The 18908-nt window shown below is 39.0% G+C and overlaps 1 protein-coding gene across 1 annotated transcript; it reads left to right on the top strand.

Moving 5' to 3' along the window:
- Positions 1-59: 59 nt before the first annotated feature.
- zgc:162707 (UPF0524 protein C3orf70 homolog B) lies at positions 60-18614 on the top strand. Its single transcript, XM_062432457.1, has 2 exons — positions 60-516; positions 16012-18614. The coding sequence occupies exons 1-2, from the start codon at positions 333-335 to the stop codon at positions 16695-16697; spliced, it is 870 nt and encodes a 289-aa protein (XP_062288441.1). The 5' UTR covers positions 60-332; the 3' UTR covers positions 16698-18614.
- Positions 18615-18908: the final 294 nt, after the last annotated feature.

Here is an 18908-nt window from a genome sequence, read left to right as displayed (position 1 = left end):
ATGCGCGCCGTTGTTCCGTACGCGCGTCACCAGCGGACAGAGGAGCTTCCCGACGCCAGGGGAGAGGATGGAGAGATGCGTGGATCACGATCACGGGAGGCTTTGAATATGACATTACACCTTGCTTAATTGATACTCTCCTACTTTTACAGGATATTCTGCTACAATATATAGGAGCTGCTTTGAGTTAAGCACCGTCGTACGCGTCTGTATCCCAGTTGAACAGCTTCCTGGGCTTCGTGGACCGTAAACCTCGCCTCGGTCCCTCGCTGTCATGTTATAGTTTTACACGGACGAATTTTATTTATTTATTGAATACAGGAAATGTTGGAATGGCCGCCTCAGGAGCACATAGGTGTCCGAAGAGTGAGAAGTTGGACGAGGCACAGGCTTTGGCCAAGAGCTGCGCGGGGAGACCAGACTTCCTGCCTTGTGATGGACTCTCCATCTGCGCTACGCACAGCCATGGGAAGTGCTTTAAGCTGCACTGGTGCTGCCACTTGGGCTGGTGTCACTGTAAGTTTGTTTTACATGGTTTAACCTCTCTCTATGCTACTAGAAGTAGATCTGACTGTCAGTATAATGACAAGATATCGTGGGTATTTGTAAGTCATGACCATGAATGCAGAAACACCATGTAAGATAAGAGCCAAAACGTGACAAAATGTGGCAGGTATGAACTCGACATTGATGTGATTTTAAATGAGGTATGATGTGTCACACTGGTAGAGATTAAAAGCCATCAAACTGACTTCAGACGCTCAGATGGATCAGATATGCTCAGATTTCATTTTTGATCAAACTTCAACATCGATTTCAGAGTCTTGTCAAGGTCAAAGCTGGAGTCACATCTCTCCTTAATCAGAGTCAAACCCTCCAATGGCCGCCCTAGTATGAATAGTTTATGTTGTCTAAATAGTGGAGGCTGAAACATTCAGAAGCAGAGAGGTGAATGTCTCAGAGTCATCGCTTCAGTTTTTACCAGTATTCTACTTTGGTTTGGTTCTTGATTTTGTAGACTGTTAAATGTTAATATCCAGCCCACACTGACACTACAGTGTGCTGTAGTTCAGGCCTTGAAAATCTAAACAGATACCATCTAAACAATCCTCCAGTATCCATATTTTCCATATCTTTGTCTGTCAGTCTTACTGTTATGTTTAAAAGCATTGATTACTATTATTTTAATCATGTAAAATTAGTTTTTCTGTAAACCAATTGGCCAACATGTCAACTAATGTAAGATGAGCACCATTTGAGACACTAGGATAATGAAAATGATCTTGTTTTTTTGTTACAGCATCGTCCAAGTCACTTTGTATTCAGACCCAACTAGACCTGGGATTAATTGCTTATGTATGCATGCATGGTTGTGAACCATCTGTTTGTGTTACATCTTACAGAGAATATAAAAGTCTACTATTGAAGCCAACCTGAGTTTACCATCAAACTTTTCTATACTGAACTATAAACGGCATGTTAATGTCATGTGAGTCATTACTTTCATTTCTACTTTAAAGGAGATCTTGTGATTGGGGCTGCGACTAACAGTTATTTTCATTACTGGTTAACGGTAAATGGGCTGCATTCATATAGTGCCTTTTTAGTCTTCCAACCATTCAAAGCGCTTTACGCTACAAGCCAACCTTCACCCATTAATAGACTGATGGCAGAGACTGCCATGCAAAGTGCCAACCTGCTCATCAGGAGGAGTTTCTAATGCACATTGACAGACTCACATTCACACACTGATGGCACAGTCTTCCGGAGCAATTTGGGGTTCAGTGTCTTTCCCAAGGACACTTCGACATGCAGACTGGAGGAGCTGAGGGCAGACCCACCGGCCTTTTGATTATTGTATGACCTGCTCTATTTCCTGCCACAGCCGCACTAATCTGTCGACTATTTTCTGGATTTTTATTCAATGAAATGTTAAAAAATAGTGAAACAATTATAGTGAAAAACAATGAAACCCTAGATTTGTTTGTTTTGTCTGACTATCAGTCCAAAACCATAACTTATTAAATTACCATCACATTTCAGAAGGCGGAACCATCAAATATTTGGCATTTTTACTTGAAAATTGATTGAAATGATTACTTGATTATAAAAACAGTTGCCTATCAATTTTTGGTTTAGGTTTATTGCCAAGTAGGCTTGCACATAAAATATTTTTTTCTTTCATGTTGTGGTGCATAACAATCAAAATAGATACAGAAATCAATTAATCATAAATAATATAAAGTAGAAACGTTTTTTTTGTTTGTTTTTTATGGTTGTCAACAAATCACACGAAAAGACCAAAACCAACAATGAATTTAACCTGCTGACAAAGTTGGATGCAGCTTATTCCTCCATACCATAGACCTCCATCGTTGTCCGAATTATTAAAACGTATAAGCTGCTCTGGGTGACATGTATCGGCATTAGCATGAACATGGGCACTGTAGTTTGAGTCAATCACCGCCCTGCTTCTGTAAATACTCACCACAGCAACAAATCTATGTTATTACGCAACTGAAAATAGTCATTGACAAATACAGTAATTACTTCTGTTTTATTGTAAATTTGCCAAAAACGACCAGATGTTTTAAGACATTCAAGAGCCTTTTAAAATTATAAAACTATATACTTGTGACCTTTAAAAATAAAATAAAAGATTAACACCTTTAAATCTTTAAAAAACGTTTCTGGCTGAGTGCCCAAACAGGGTAGGGAAGTTGGAAAGTACTGCCAGAGAAAACACATTGTTTCTATCTTTGGCCTCAGTATCATCACATTTTTAGACTGTTGCAACAAGAAATTGACTTTTCTCTACAAGCAGTCAGTTACAGGCCATTTTGTTAATTGAGTTCACTCAATATTATCTTACCTACTATATTTACTATTGAAGTGTTCATGGTGATAGACCTCAGCTCCAGTTAAACATAGGTGTTTTTCTCTTCACTTTGAGAAGTGTCACAGGCATTTTCACCACCCATGTCCCAGACACTTTCTCTCCGTTTGATCTTTTATCGACTTGACACTTCGACACCACCACAGAATCACAATAGCTGTGCCAGAATTTGACAGGATGTCCGTCTCTTTGTGCTGCCCTAATTTATCCCATCTCTGGCTGCCCTGAAAATCCTCAGATCAGTGTAGAACACAATCACCATCCACTCTGCACCAGTCAGTCGGGGCTTATAGTGTGCAACTGCAGAAGTCACATTGTAATCTTTGCCATGTAATCATTGGATTTAGATGCCGGCCTTGGTCCAGAATGAGCCAAGTGATTTGAAATATCTGATGTGGCAGAAAAATGAAGGATTCTTTCCTGTGTTTATTATGAACCACCTCTAAGATTTATTTTTCTCGCTGAAGTCTGCTCAGTGTTACATCATTTGTAAACATTTAGACGTCCTCCTTTCTACGTTGAAATATTCATCACAGTGGCTGAAAATGTGCTGCTCAATCTGCACAGTGAACTTGGATGTGTCCATCATTTCATTTGGGCTTATTACGCTATAGAAGAAAGAGACAGCCACATCATAATGTATCTTCTCCCCTTCACATTTCTCTCCATTGTAATTCACAGGTTCCTCTCGCAGGACAGTCATGCACCACAGTGAGAATAAACCAGCTTAGACTGCAGAATCAGGCAGAACCAGGACACCCAGTGAGAAAAAGTATAGCAGCGTGCCTCTGCATGCGATGCCTTCCTGCTCTGCTATGCTCTCGCCCTTGTTTCTAGTGATGCATAATAACACTGAATAGAAATAAGTGAAATGTAGTGTAGTGTTATCTCCTCAGGTTTTCATTAGGAACGTACCTATGACTGTATCCTGGAGTATAAATTTATTCTGTTGCTGATAATTGTGTATTCACCACAGGGAGCCTTGCTAGACTGCTTTGTTAATTACATTTTTAATAGGTTTCCAGGCAAACAAACACAAAAGGTCAATGTGCATTCAAGACTTGGTTCAGCATTTAAATGATCTAACACAAATTATTCCCATTTTCTTACCTATGGAGCAGTGGGAGGTTAAATAGAATCAAAACAAATTTATTTTCCACCTTTGTTGGGCAAAATTTAAGTTCATCTTCAGCTTGCACAACAATCAACATCAATATCACATTATTCACATCATAGGTTACAAAAACAGCAAATAAACAAACATTTTACATTTTATTAGATGCAACTTCATAAAAAAAAGACAGGAATAAATTGCAAGATTTAAAATAATTTAAGACCAATTCAAGAAGTAAAGTGCCAGGTACCTTGTATTCAAAACAATATGGGCATGTCTATTATTTACTGGTTGAAATTATATTTGGCATGTGAGATGAATTATTTTTTTATAGGTTTTTCTTTGCACAGGGGACTCCGTCTCTTTGAAGGCAGGAGCTGAATGTAATGATTCAGGGTATGGCATGAATCCTCCAAGATTTTGTATGTAATTTGTTCCACTTCGTCATAGTGATCAGCAAATAAGTGTCGTTTAAAAGCCTGTTGTTGCAATGCCAAGGTTGATTATTCTGCAGAGTTTGGCCTTGTTTTTGATAGCTAGGTTTGATAGACAGGTCTTCAAAGAAGGTCACAATGCTGAATGCAAGAACAAGAACGTAAGATAGGTGTTGGCTAACCTCAAAACTCCTCAGATTGTGCAAAAGAAAGAGTCTTTGTTGTGATATTTTTGTAAATGTAATCATGCTCAGAAAAGGTGAAGGCTTGATAAAACAGTCCCAAGATATTTAAAGGAGCTCACTTGCTCCACGTCCTCTGCTGTCACAGGCTTAAATAAAGGGTTTGGCGAGGTATTCTTATTGATGTTTATGCACAGCTTTGGTTATTTGCTGTTTGGAGTCTTCTTTTTCCTATTTGTACCATCCTCAAAATTTCTCTGCAAAACGTTTCTGCTCTTTGACGATACCAATCACGTTTCCACTTGGTTGTAGTTTTTTTTATTTTTATCTCTTGCTGAGAAAATGGGGGAAATTGGAATTGTGTGTAGGTGGAGGCAGTGTTCCCAGCTGGTGACAACATCAGTCCAAGCTTCTCATTAGTGATAATTAGCTGTGTTTAGTGTCACTGCCAATATGTCATGTCTGATGAGAGCTTTTGCTCACAGCAGCACTGGAACCACCTGGTCTCAATGTTTTTTTTCTCTCTTTATTCTCTGCTAACTGATTACAATTACCAGGCAGAGCAATGAATTACTGATTAAGAACACAATCTAGCAATGTTTAATGAATTCTGAATAGTCTTGTCAGTCACATCTCTCTGTCATCTCCAATTCTTCTACTTTAGTACTACTTTTATGTTTGTTGTAGACACAAGAAAGTGGAATCGTTTCTGTCAGACGTTCTTAACAGTCTCATCTGTCACAGCACTGCTGTTGTTGCAGCTATTTCTAAAGGGAAATATAGAGGCTTATTGGATAAAGCTCTGTCCTGTACTGATTGATCTGGTGACCAATTCAAAATTTACCACAGTACTGAATCATAGAAAAGCTTTACCTATTATTAAAGGATCAATATGTTGTCAGCACTGGCCAGAGAGGAAGTTTTTTTTGGATTGATTGCACATGTTGGGAAACTCAGCGCTTCGATCACTTTAACTGCAGGTCTCTCAGTGTGGGAATCAGGGCAGCATTAACATTAAAGTTTGACAAGTTTGCTCTTATATTTCAAAGGATATAGCTTATGCTGTTATGATTTTTTCTCCAGGTCTGTCTTAATATGATACCAAATTCCCTTTACGTATCTTTTCATCAAAACTCAGCAAGCAGACACTGTCTGGTAACAAACAAGAACAGCATTTTCTTCTGTGCTTTTTAAGATGCCCACTTTTTGCATTTCATGGAGCGTGATAGGATTATCGCTTTTTAAAAAAAGAAAGAAGTTAGGACAAGTGAGAACGATGTAATTCGTTCAGATGGATTGTAAAATACATTGGAGAGTGGTGTTGTTTATTCACTGTGCCTCTGTTGCCTTACTGAGCAACAAGCTAACAAGTTAAGTTGTTGCAGTAATTTGCTTTCAAAAGGCAGCAGAGAGACTATCCACAGTTTTTTCATGTATAGTTCTAAAAACAAAATGCTTCTACTTCTCAGATGGTTTGGTGTCATGATTATAGGTTCATCATGCCTCACTAATTTCTTCAGTTTTGCATTAACAAAGAACAATTAGCTTTTTTCACAGAAGACATGTTGACGCAGATAAACAGATGGACAATTAATTTGAATGATTGCGGAATTCTATTTAGCTGCTTCAGTTTCAGGGTCTTGCTATTGTGCAAGCTGGCTCACTGTCACACTATCATGGCTTACTGGGACACTTAGAACGGAGCCATCGTTAATGACTCCCTACAGTGAAAATCAAGTTTTTAATCTTGTTAACATGTCCATGTGGTGTTTTTCTATTGTTACAAGACATATTAGGAGCAAAATAAGAAAATCAATGCCACAGCTGAGCATATCTACTTTGACACTGCAATGTATCAAGGACAGTCTCAAAAAATTGATCCAGTCAGGCAGGATTTCCTACGTCACAAATCTAAGGAACCAATCATTTATAATTAAAGATAATTATATGAAAATCATAGCAGTTCCTCATCTCCCAATGAACAGTCAGTCTCATTTGGATCCATTTCGTTATCAAGTAAGCAAACATTTACCAGACATAATAGCTCTCCAGGTCATGTTAGTTTTTAGCATGGCTAACAGACCTGCCCACTTATCCCTCTTCTGCTTCCATGGACAGCGCTTCCTGTCACCTCTGAGCTGCAGTAGCCTGCTACACCAGTCAGCTACTGCAAGGCATTGTGTCCTCAGGAGATTCAGTCTGCTGAGTGCCGCTCTAAGCTTCGTTGGAAGTGAGGCGGGCAAGTTGTTGATAATATTCAGAAGTTCAGTTGGGCTGTACCTTCTTGGCATAGTTGCACTGATCGTGCGATCTGCACACTTATTCACGTTAAAGGACCAGCATGTAGGATTTAGTGGCATCTATCAGTGAGGTTGCAACCAACTTAATACCTCACCCTAAGAAAAATCCACTGCCTATCTAGATATAAAAGGCTCATTCTAACGTAACGAAAACACAGCAATTCTTATTTTCAGATGATTATGCACATACATATGAATATTATATTCTATTTCTGCCAAATCAATTTCTCCTCGATGCCACTAAATTCTACACATTACACCTTTAAGTCCCCAACACTATTTACACTATAAACGGGAGCCAGAGAAGCCACTGTACTGCTGCCTGCCACTATGAATGCATTTGCATATTCATAGATTCTGGATTTTTAATGAGAAAGAAAGAGTAGATAACATGTTAAGGATTTTAAAGTGATAATCATACTTTTTTGCAGAAAACCAATATCAGACACTGTCAAGTTATGTGTTGTTGAAGTGTGTATTTGTTGACCACAGCTCTGCCCAAACTTGAAAACGGCTGATCAACTGCTGAAGGACACGATCGACAACTCAATTCTGTTCAATCTTTAGTTTTTTTATTTTGGGTCAGAAGGGGATGAATGGGGTGTAACAGAATAGGTTAATAACCTAGGATAAACAGAAAGACAAAGGCATTAATAGCAAATAATTTCAGTTCACACTTCTTAATATAAAGAATAAATGAATTAATAAATGTTAATGTTACTTGATAAATGAAATGAAATTAAACTTATTCAGATTAATTCAACTCAAATCATTTCAAAAAGGTTTAACAATTCAAGTAACAAGCTACACCAAAGGTCACTATTAGAGTACTAGAAACAAAGCACGAGTACCAAAGTACTTCTATAAAATCATAATAAAGTTTCCAATTTACTCAACAAAAAAAACCATTGCAACCACAAACACACAATCAAAGCATTTGGGAAGCATGGCCTCCAAACTTCTACTGTTCTGTACCAGTGGTGTCTTCAATGGTCGATCAGGAACTGTGGCTGTGAGGTGTCTCCAGGAGCAGGCAAGAGAGCTGACTGAGCCAGCTCCAAACATTTCAGACCATGCTTCCTGTATGGGTGCGCAAGTGAATGTGCTCCCTCGGGCACTTCCTTCCTCTTACCTGGGGTTCCACCACTGATGTGGTTGCCGCCTGCAGGTTTGGAGTGTCTGGGATCTGAGACTGTGGCTCCTTTCTCAGTGATCCAGGTTTTGACACTACAGACACACATTATTGTTCCAAGCAGCAGCTTAAAGCTTCTGGAAATTTGGGCTGAAATTGTAAAAATGCATATGATATCAAATTTTAGTACCTCATTAAGCATTCACAAGAATCTGAGTAAAAAAAAAAGTTCATAACTACTAGAAAACTTAGTTTAAAAAAACAGCTAATTTGGCTGTTTAAACCATTTCTCAACACTGCGTAGACAAGGCAGATCACAATTTGTTTGACACCTGCACTGGGCCCCTGGGAGCTGGCTAACTAATAACTGGGTTTCAACAGTGCAGAGCCATGCTTCTCACTTACTGAAACTCACCTCCAACACAGTAAATATTCTAACTACATTTATTACATGTACCATTATCACTAAAGGAGGCAGGGGAAAAGTTAAACATAAGACACACCAAGCAAGTCAGAGCAGGAGAGTGAGAGGAACTGCTAAGCTAAACCAACTAGCAGATCTGAAAGCATGTAAATAACTGTGCGGCCTGTGAGAAAGTCGCTAAAAGGAGAAAGGTAAGAGTGCTTGAGCGTAACTAATGTAAGTCTAAATGCACAAGTTATTTGCCGCAGTAATGAAGAATATAGCAAAATGAACTGGGTTGAGATGAAGAAACGCCAAGATATGAGACAATATGCTTATTACAGCACATCACGTTGTTTATGATTGGTTTGTGGAATTTGTTGCAGAACTTTCATAATTAATGTCCGACATAAATACGCCCAATTCAAACCAAAGATCAGGAAAGTTTACAAAAACCTAAATAAAAATGTATCGAATTTTGATTTAAACCAATTTCTAATACTAATAAGATGCTTGCTATTATGTACATAAGACCCTAAAATAGAAGGCTGTTGTGGATTTTGGTTTCCAGGAGAGCATATTTAATGTGATTAGTGACAGTTGTGCTTTATCTTCAACCATCAGTCAAAATTTCTGCTGTGAAGAACCTTTTTATTTTGTTTACTGAGAGATGAATGGAGCTTCAATAGATAATTGTGACAATGCATTTTATAAAAATTAAAAAAAACACAAAAAACCCTAATGAAGTACTCAGAACTGCTTGGTGTGTTTATTTTGAATTTGTTATGATAATTCCTGATTGAATTGTTGTTGTTTTTTCAGCATTCAAACAGTTCTGAATAAAAAATGACAACCCTAGAACAAGTCAGTATAATTGTTTTAAGATAGACTTGAAGGCCATGACAAGAGTTGAGATTATTGACTCTGGTTAAAAATAGCCACAGAGGACTGTATTTTTTCACTTTTTGGATAGACTAAACAGTGTATTTCAAACTGGCAGTAAATCAGGAACAGCGTTTGTCTCTGGAGGCATTAAACAGGAAACAGGAAAGGAGTTTCACATGATGCCGGGTCAGTCCGGCCCCTCTGCTGAAACCTGAAACTTATGTTGTTGCCACGGCTGCAGCCCCTTTGTCGGACAGATTTAAACACAAAGAGCAGCGGATGTGTGAGCGGACCGTATCCACCGGCCAAAAGGGTGTAGCAGCTGTCATGAAACATGATGACAATCTGCTAAAATAATTGTTTTTGCTCAACGGGATGTGCCAACATGATGCTTTGAATAGTTGTGTTGTATTTAGAGTATCTGCTGCTCAGTCTGCACATAAAGACTTCTGGCTTTGACTCAAACATACAAAATAAATCAAATCAAGGGGGTTTTTGATGAGTCATTCTCCACCGAGGCTTTGATATTTGCCAATATTAAAGTAACATAATCTGTGTGAGACTGTCGTGCCCATTCATCTTCACTACAGTACATGTTGAACTTGTGGACAATGAACTTCTGTAAAGTATTTTCCTCCAGCTAGCTGACGGTAGAGCTGAAATATGGACAGAGTTATGCAGAAGCTATGTGAAGAGAGATGCATGGGCTTCATGATGCATTATTTAGATCTCCTGGATTAGACCAGACTGTGTAGCTGTCGGCCAGGCAGCGCCCAGGAGAGAGCAGAGGAGGCATTCAAGATGGAGACGGGTGGGAGTAGAGGAGTTGGAGCTCCTCCTCATTCCTCCTCCACTCTACTCCACCCTTTGAAGAGCTAACTTCCCAAGAATGTGCCACTTGTTCTTCCACTTACCCATTAACCTCTTGAACTCTTGAATTTTAGCATAAATGTCTATTAACAAGACTATAGCTGCAGTCTGCCGCAATTTACTCAAAAAGGTCAATCCCACCACCTCTCTTAAACTGACTGGACATTAGAGAGCCTTGCGATTTAGTGTGTCAAAGTTAATCTTGTTAAATTAATTAAGTTAAATAAATTTGCACTCAAAAGTGCCTGACCCCGTTTCACATAGACATAAAGGGGACATGAATACGTCTATTATTTTGTATGGGAATCTATCCAATAGTTCTTGAGAGATGTCAGCAAGTTTCACAAAGATGAACTTCATGATGGTGTTAGAGAAAAAGTTAAGGGATCACCAAAGTCAGTGGAATTCATTCTCCAGAAACCATGAATGTCTATAGAGTTTCATGACAGTCCATCAAATAATTTGTTGAGACATTTCATTAAAACCCACAAATGTCAACCTCAGTGGCACTAGATGAAAAGTCACAGGATCATCTAAGTGAGTAGTTTTCACCCTCTGGGAGCCATTAATGAAAAAATCATTTACAGTAAGTATTGCAGTATGGACCCTATGTGACGGACGGACTGACTGACAAACCTTACATTAGATCAGACATTACCAGCCTCTGCTAGCATAGCTAAAAACGTCTGTATTCAACATTCTCTATGTGCTAAATGAAGGTGAGTTGGATTTCACACTGCACTTATGAAGTTAGTTTGATTAAATTAATCTAATTTGTGTGAACACAGAAATTGCACTCAGGTGTAGACCAAAACAACTGTACCAATACCCTTAAGAGGAGGTGGTCTTGGTCCCACATGAACTCTGGAGCGATTTTGTTTGTGTTGGGAATTTGATCCAACCAGATCCAACCTGTATGCAAGCTTTTAATACTTGGATATGGATGAGCGAATTTAACAGTTGCTAACAACTAACTGGAGATTGAATCGTGGCTGGTCTGGATTAGCACAGCCAAATAGTAGTACGTTGTATTTGGCCAATGGGCCTCCTTCTGGACCTTTTTCTTGTGTTTATGTTCTTGATCCCGTCCCAGACACATCTGACTAATGAATGAACTTTCTTACGTGGCTTGTAGTGATGCAATTTGGTTCACTTGGATTTTTCTCTGTGTGAAAAGAAACAACAAACTCATCAACTGATTCAGAGCAGAGCAAAACAAGCCAAGGTGTGAAAATGCTCTTAAATTATTCATATACTGACTTAAATAATTGGTCTCCGATGCCATATTATATATTCTAGATTACTTTGGTATTTTTGGAATTTGTTTTGTTTGTTTTTCCACTGAAAAAGTTCATTCTCAGGAGTGTAAGGGTAGAGGAAAGAGTCACCTCCACTGCTTTTAAACTTCAGACATTGTGCATTCACAGGCAGATAATTGTAATGAAAAGCTGTAATTTCCTTTTTTGATGTGCCCAACTGCCTCGTTTACATCCTACATGTCCAACAATGCCTTTCATCACTTGTGAATTTGTTGCTCTCAGCGACATTTAATGATAACTTGATGAAAGGCTTTTCAGTCAAGGAAAAGTCACTCTCCTTTAACTCAAAGTGCAACATGTCCTATAGCGGCATATTATTCTGGTCTATTGAGGCTGCTGTCGGTGGAAAACGTGTCTGTGTTTCCTCTGCAGTTTATTTTTCTATGTATGATTGTAGGTGTAAAGGGTTATGTCTGTGGAGAAACTCATAATATTTGATTCTCCAGCAGAGTCAAAAGCTTGACATTTACTGATGTTTCTACTAATGCTTCTTTGATTCTGTCAGCCTTGGAAAACAGGGCTTGTAATGTCTTGTGTTATCCTATGGAAGAGTAACAATATCACAGATTTGTAAGATATGTACCCAGAAGCAATTTTTAAAAACAATTTATTCAATATCATTTTTAATATATCTATTAAAATCACAATTTCTTCATCAAGATGAACATTGCAATTTATTTTGACTCTATCCAACAAACTGTATACCATCCTGCTACCTGCTACCTGCTACCTGCTACCTGCTACCGTAAATACTCAAACCAAACCAAATGTATATTCATCCACAGCTGAAAATAGTTCCTATCAAAACACAGTTTAAAAAAAACTTCAGTAAACACCTGTTTTAGGGAAATATTTCACCCCAAAACAAACAAACAAACAAACAAAAACAACAGCTATATATTGTGAATCGGGTGCCACAGGCAGGATAGCCAAGACAGAAAATATTGAGAGATAAACTAGCTTTAGTCTTTTTAGTCTTCTAGGTTTTAGTCTTTTTGTGATTTGTTGACTGTAATAAAAATATAGCGGTGAGGTGAAGGCTGGAAAAATATACTCAGTAAGGAGGATTTAGCTATTTTTGCTGTCTTTGTGAGGACATCTTGTCTTTATTGGTATGGAAAAACACGCACAGACACATGATCAGAGGGGGAGGGAGTTGAAGCCACCATAGCTGACATTGTCATGCAAGGCTTCAGCCCTGGGCGACACAGAAGGTTAGAGTACAACTGAATATCAATATAGTTGCAAAGGCAGCGTTCACTGGCTGTCAGTTACAGTTTGTGCGTTTCTCAATGCACAGCGTAGGTACATGGAAATCACACCCATACATTGTTATTCATTGTTGAGAAAAACATTGTGTGTATCTGAGGCCTGACAGATCTGTTTGGTGCATTTCCTTCCTCATGAAACATTTGCAGATGTTATAAATATTTTACATGTTGCATTGTTTACATCCCTGTTTGCTAGCTTGCATTCTTCTTCTTCTTTTTGTTGATGCATTTCTGTTGTTCTTTGCACATTACTGGCACCTACTGTTTATCAGTGCAATAGCAAAAACAGCAACACAAGCACTGCTCCATAGCGCTACAATTGGTCAAAAACTCCATAGGGTACCTCTAAATAATCATTGGCAAAATATGTGAAAGCAAATCATGCTAGTTGATGAAAAAAAGTTAAATGCAACAAAACAGTCCAATCAAAGTACCTTTCAAGAGGCGGTAATCCATACTTTTTGTAACAAAAATTTATCAAATGAAAATGTCAGAGGTGTGCATTGATGATCCTTCAGAAATTTTTTATCCAACACTGCAGCTCCTCTTGACTTTACAGAGCTTTGCAGCGAGCTTCAGCTAATTGTTTATGTGTCCAGCTGCATTTTCAGCTAGCAAAAAACAGGCTTAAAACCATTAAAATAAAATGTATTCAAAGGAAAACTGAACTTTCAACTCTTTAGAAGGTCTTTAAGTACAACCAAACACTAAACAAGACTTTTTTAAGCAACCGAAAAACACAGTGACAGTGACAAGTGATAGCTATGGCTATACCTTTATGTTATAAATTTGGGGTTACGTTACCTAACCAACGCTGTGGTAGCATCTGTCACTTAAAGTGGCCACACTTTTAATTATAACTCTAAGCCTTCATAAAATTTTAACAGGTGAGTTCTATAAAACTTCATCGTCATAAATTAGCTATAGAGATCAAAACTGTTTGATCATGGGGGTCTGTGGGGACTGACTTGCTTTTATGGCCAGCTTCAAGTGTCCATTCAAAGAACTGCAGTTTTTAACACTAGAGGTTGCCCCTTGGTTATGACATGTCTTAAATTTACAAATTGTCGCCATTGCCCCAAAGTGACCAAAAAATCTGTTAATGCAGGTTTAAGGAATTACCACCACCTACGGAAATTGTAATAATCTAAGTAGAGAGGGTCCAAGTATTAGAAAACAGAGTGATGTTTTGCTAATGTGAAGATTTTCTATTCTTCCCTTTTGCCAGACTAAGTGAGCTTAATCTTACATATAACTTGCTGTCCTCAGGGGCTGACGAAGACCAAGATATTTCTAACTTCATGCATTCTGCAGCATTCCCTGTAGATCTACAATCAGACAGCCTGTGTTCCTTCTACAAGACTGTTGAGGATGACTAGTGTTGGTGTAGCATTGGCTCCATATGTCTGTCTGTTTTGTTATCTGCCCATGCATCTGTCTGTCCCCCAGTATTGCTTTTGGTATCAAAAGCTCCAGATGGATGAATACAATTAGATGTAAAATGTTAAATAAAAAACTAAATGTCAAAACATTGCACACAGCTTTAGCTCTCATTTGTTGCTGCTATCTTGTCTGCCTGAATAGGCACATCTCAGTCTGACCATGGACCATTGAATTTCTCTCATTAAACAGAGGACAGCTACTATTCCCCCTTTTTTTCTGTATCAAAATTAGCTTCTGTGTTTTGTGTTAACAATGCTCACAAAGTATGCAGACATCAAGCTTCAGTTGCTACCTCTTTTAATCACTTCACATGGGTGCATAATGCAGCTTTGCGGCTTTGATAATGAGGCAGTCATGCAAATTTAGTTAAAACTGTTCTTGGGGTAGAAAATTAATTCAAACACGACTGCTCAGCTGATTTAGTTAAACTTAATGTCTTGTGTGTTGCAAAAATGAGTTTTCAGCGTTAAAATCTTACTTTGTCCATTCAGCAATGAAAAACAAAGCCACTTTTGTACTTTGAAGTAGTTTGATGTTTCAGTGTAACCTGGGAAAAGATTTTGATTGAATGGATCCCCCAGCCGGTAAAACAATAGACAAGGACACAGAGTAAGAGGAAGTGATGCGTAGGCTTGTCAGCTTCTGTAGTTTCTCTCTCTCCGAGGAGCCAGTTAAACACACATCGGAGCCACGCTCTTCAGGCAGCATGGCTCAGAGTTGGAGGCAGTGGGCTGCAAACTATGAGTAACATTTGAAAGCAGTCATTTTGCACAATCACCACCTGTTCACGAGTTGCCAAAATGGGAGGTATAACTCACACAGAAGGCGTCAGAAAATGTGTATATGAAGGCGGTCACTTTCCACAACATATTTATGATTTACTGTATCACATTGAGGATTCATGTGACACCATCCTGAATAATTTTAGTGCTGTAAACGTTGCTTGGCCTTAATCCCATCTGCCATTTCATCATTCCTGCATTAAATCTTGCATCAGCTTCTAAGGGTCAAAAATGAATGTTGCACTGCTCAGTGGGCTGACATTTTAAATTATATTACACTCAGGCTGCAGCTCCACCTCAGATGGTGGTGGTGTCAAGGCAGGTGTTTTTGCCTTTGGCAGCATCAAAAGCTTTGTGATGTGAAAATTGCTACCGTCCCCAAGACAGGACATCACAGACACATTATTCACTTGAAACATGTGCTCCCTGCCAACTTTTTGGCATCTTCAAAAATTGTGTCCTTGGCTTAGGTTAACTGGAAATACATGTCTGTACACTCCGACTATTACTAATACAGTATTTGCCCCACTACCTGATCACTTCAAATCAGGGTTGAAAGGATACATTTATTTATATGCCCTGGGATTTCATCAAAAACATTTTACTGTAAGGCAGAAGAAAGGGATTTCAATATGTGAATTTTCCAAAATGCTTGTCTTTGACATGCTGTGTATTTGGCACATACATAAGAGATAACACAACAATTAACACAGGATTAGGACTTAAAGAATGTAGTATTTTTATTTCACTGTGTCTTAAAAACAGCACTTACAGTATTGACATGAATAACATTTTTTCTGATTGTATAGAGGCTGTATGTTGCTATGTATTTATTTACCATTTCAAAAATATTTTTACTGATTCTTTACAGTTTGTCATGTTAGTTATGTCTGAAAAGGAGTATGTTTTTTTTCTCCATCTAATCCAATAAAATGACTGATCTTTGGTTTGTTTGTTTGTTTGTTCTTTGCTCCCTATAGGCAAGTACGTGTACCAACCCATGACTAATGTGTGCCACCTGCCTAGCACAGCCGTGCCCCCTGTCGGGACAGAGTACAGTAACACCATTGACCTGTCTGTCTCTCTGGCTGAGCGCTTCCTCAAGCTCGCCCCCTGTTTTAAGTCCCCGCCTCACCTGGAGTCGCCCAAATACTGCGTCATCGCAGACCTGTTTGTGGACGACTACATCGTCAAACGCATCAACGGAAAGATGTGCTATGTGCAGCGCCCCCTTCCTGCATTACCCGAACCGCCTCATGCACCCACCCCTCACCCACCTGCTCCCGCTACACCTCAGATGCCCCAGAATCCCACTCAGCCTCGGCAAACAGTCAAGCCCACACCACCAAACCAACACACACCTGCGCCACCACCAGTCCAGCAGGTGTACATTGAGCACAAACACCCATCCCCCGTGGACAAGATAAAGGGCACCAAAATGGACCACTGCTCCTCTCCGTCCAGCTCTGAGGACTCCGGCATCAACGCGCTGGGTCTGCACTACCTGGAGTCCTGTGAGGAGGAGAGCGAGGAGGAGGAGGACGACGACTTGTCCACAGATGGAAACTCCAGCCCTGGCAGCCTCTGGGACCAGGACGACTGTTCTCTGCTCTCCCCATCCAAGTCAATGATAGAAATCATCGAAAAGATTGAAACAACTGTGTAGCTGACATGGCGTTGTCATTGACAGTGACTATGTGGGCGTGTGATGCACAGAGCAACATCATATTATTGAGAACAACCCTCCAGGATGTATTTTAGATGGACCAATACAAAACAAACCCCCTTCAAACACTTCAGCAGGGCTTTGTCGGGTTGTCGAATTTGTTTTCCTGCAGGTGACCGAGGACTGTACACCTGCACTCACACACAGCCTTTCCTCTGTTCACATCCCCTGCATGCAGTGAATTTCTGCAACTTTTTACAACAAAGGAGCAAAGGAGGAAGCACAAGATTATCAAGCACATGCACAGTGGACCAAATGATACATGCTAAATATATCATGAAGAATTTAAAATACAAAAAAGGAATCAATAATAGGTGCACTTCTGCAGGAGGAAAGTGAGAGAAAACATCAGACTTTTTGTGTGAGGTGTGGTTTATATTACTGGAGCTAAATAACATGTGAACAAAGGTGGTATAAGTAGGTTTCCTGATGATAATAAGCAGTTAGATAATTCTCAGTGTTCTCCAGTTGTCAATCTGGCAGCAAGACTTTATTCTAATTTGACATTCAAGTGGCAGATAAGCACGCCATTTCTTGTTCTCTGGGCAGTGGCTCCACCCACACATATAACTAACTCTGACATTTCAGTGTAATAACTACGAGGCCAGCTACCTCTCATGGGTCTAAAGCACAGCAACCTTTAAACCTGTTAATTACTCAGCTCAGAACTGTTGAACACCTGCATTTATCACGTTAAAAAGATTTTTGGCTGTACTTGTCTGCACTTTATTGACACTGACACAAAGGGTAGGTACTGTAGGTAGGTAGGTAGGTAGGTAGGTAGGTAGGTAGGTAGGTAGGTAGGTAGGTAGGTAGGTAGGTCTGTTGGTAGGTCAGTTTTCGACAATCAAGGATTACACAGAAGCACATTCCTATGCTGAACCTGCCAGTGAGGACCAAGGATACTCTTAATAAAAACATTAATCAGACACAAACACATAGTGCGAAACACCTTTTCTGGGGAAGCTGAACTGAATCACAGTGCTGTTCAGGGTTGAATGGGGCGTTAAGCAAAACATGACTTGCACTTACCTCTATTAGCAACCAAGAAATTAAATAGCATTGATGTGTCTACAGTGGCCTGAAACTTACATAAGTTGGAGTCGCAATGTCACAACTCAGACTAGTGAGACACCCGGTGAAGGGGGACTATATCTAATATTTACGTATAAACCTATATTATAATAAAACTGCATTATTATTTGCTTTTTGGGCTTCAGAGTGAAACGTCTTGTGATGCCAGCTGGAAGTGGAGTCTTGGAAAGGTGTGCAGGCTAGGCTAGACTTGTGTGTCACAGTTATTTTGTGCCACGAGGGAGTCAAAATTTCCATAAATGCAACTTTAAAGAGCGATTACAGTACGTGTTGTGATGTTATGATGGACATAATGTTATAAGAAATGCACTTACATATGAAATGAATAGGACAGCCCCTTATTAGTCAGTTAGTAAAATGAAACTGGGCTAGATAAAATATCTTTTTTTAGTCTTTTAATTTTCCTTTTCAATGTTTAAAGAGTTATTTCCTGGAGTTATGAGCAAAATTCACTCAATTGTTCACAAATGTGTATTGCTACAATGCTACAAACACTAGGTGTAGAAAAGGGGGAAAAAAGAAGAAAAAGTAATTTTGCATGAAGTTCCTCATGTCAAAATAATGATTTAGTAACTAATTTGTGATTCAGAGTGTTCAAAGAGCAGATAAATCCTGTATCTGTTATTCAGTAAAGTGTTTTTTATTCAGGGGCGGCCCTTGAAGTTACACTGAACACAGTCCCTCTTAATAAAGGTTAAAACATGTCTTATGTTCTTATTATTGTTATATTATTTTCATATGAATAAATCTTAATGAAACTCAGTTTTCCCCCCTCATTTGTTTTTTTGTAGGCAGTGCTTTATAACATTTGGACGATTTCTGCACAAAGAAAGTTAAATCTTCTTTTAATGTACTCTTTCATCTGACACACAGATGACTAATGTTCTCCAGAGTTGGGGAGGAGTGGGGGTACAGATACAGTAGAATTGAGTCATTACCTTATCTGAGGTTGTTTGTCTCTTCTGAAATGTCTTGAGGGATGTTTTTGTTTACATCACTTACTTTGTAACCTTTACCTCCTCTCGCTGCACTGGCAAAACTACATTGAAGATAAAA

The sequence above is a fragment of the Scomber scombrus genome, chromosome 13, assembly GCF_963691925.1.
Source record: "Scomber scombrus chromosome 13, fScoSco1.1, whole genome shotgun sequence".
In the NCBI taxonomy this organism is placed as follows: domain Eukaryota; kingdom Metazoa; phylum Chordata; class Actinopteri; order Scombriformes; family Scombridae; genus Scomber; species Scomber scombrus.
This window is presented reverse-complemented; position numbering and strand designations above follow the sequence as displayed.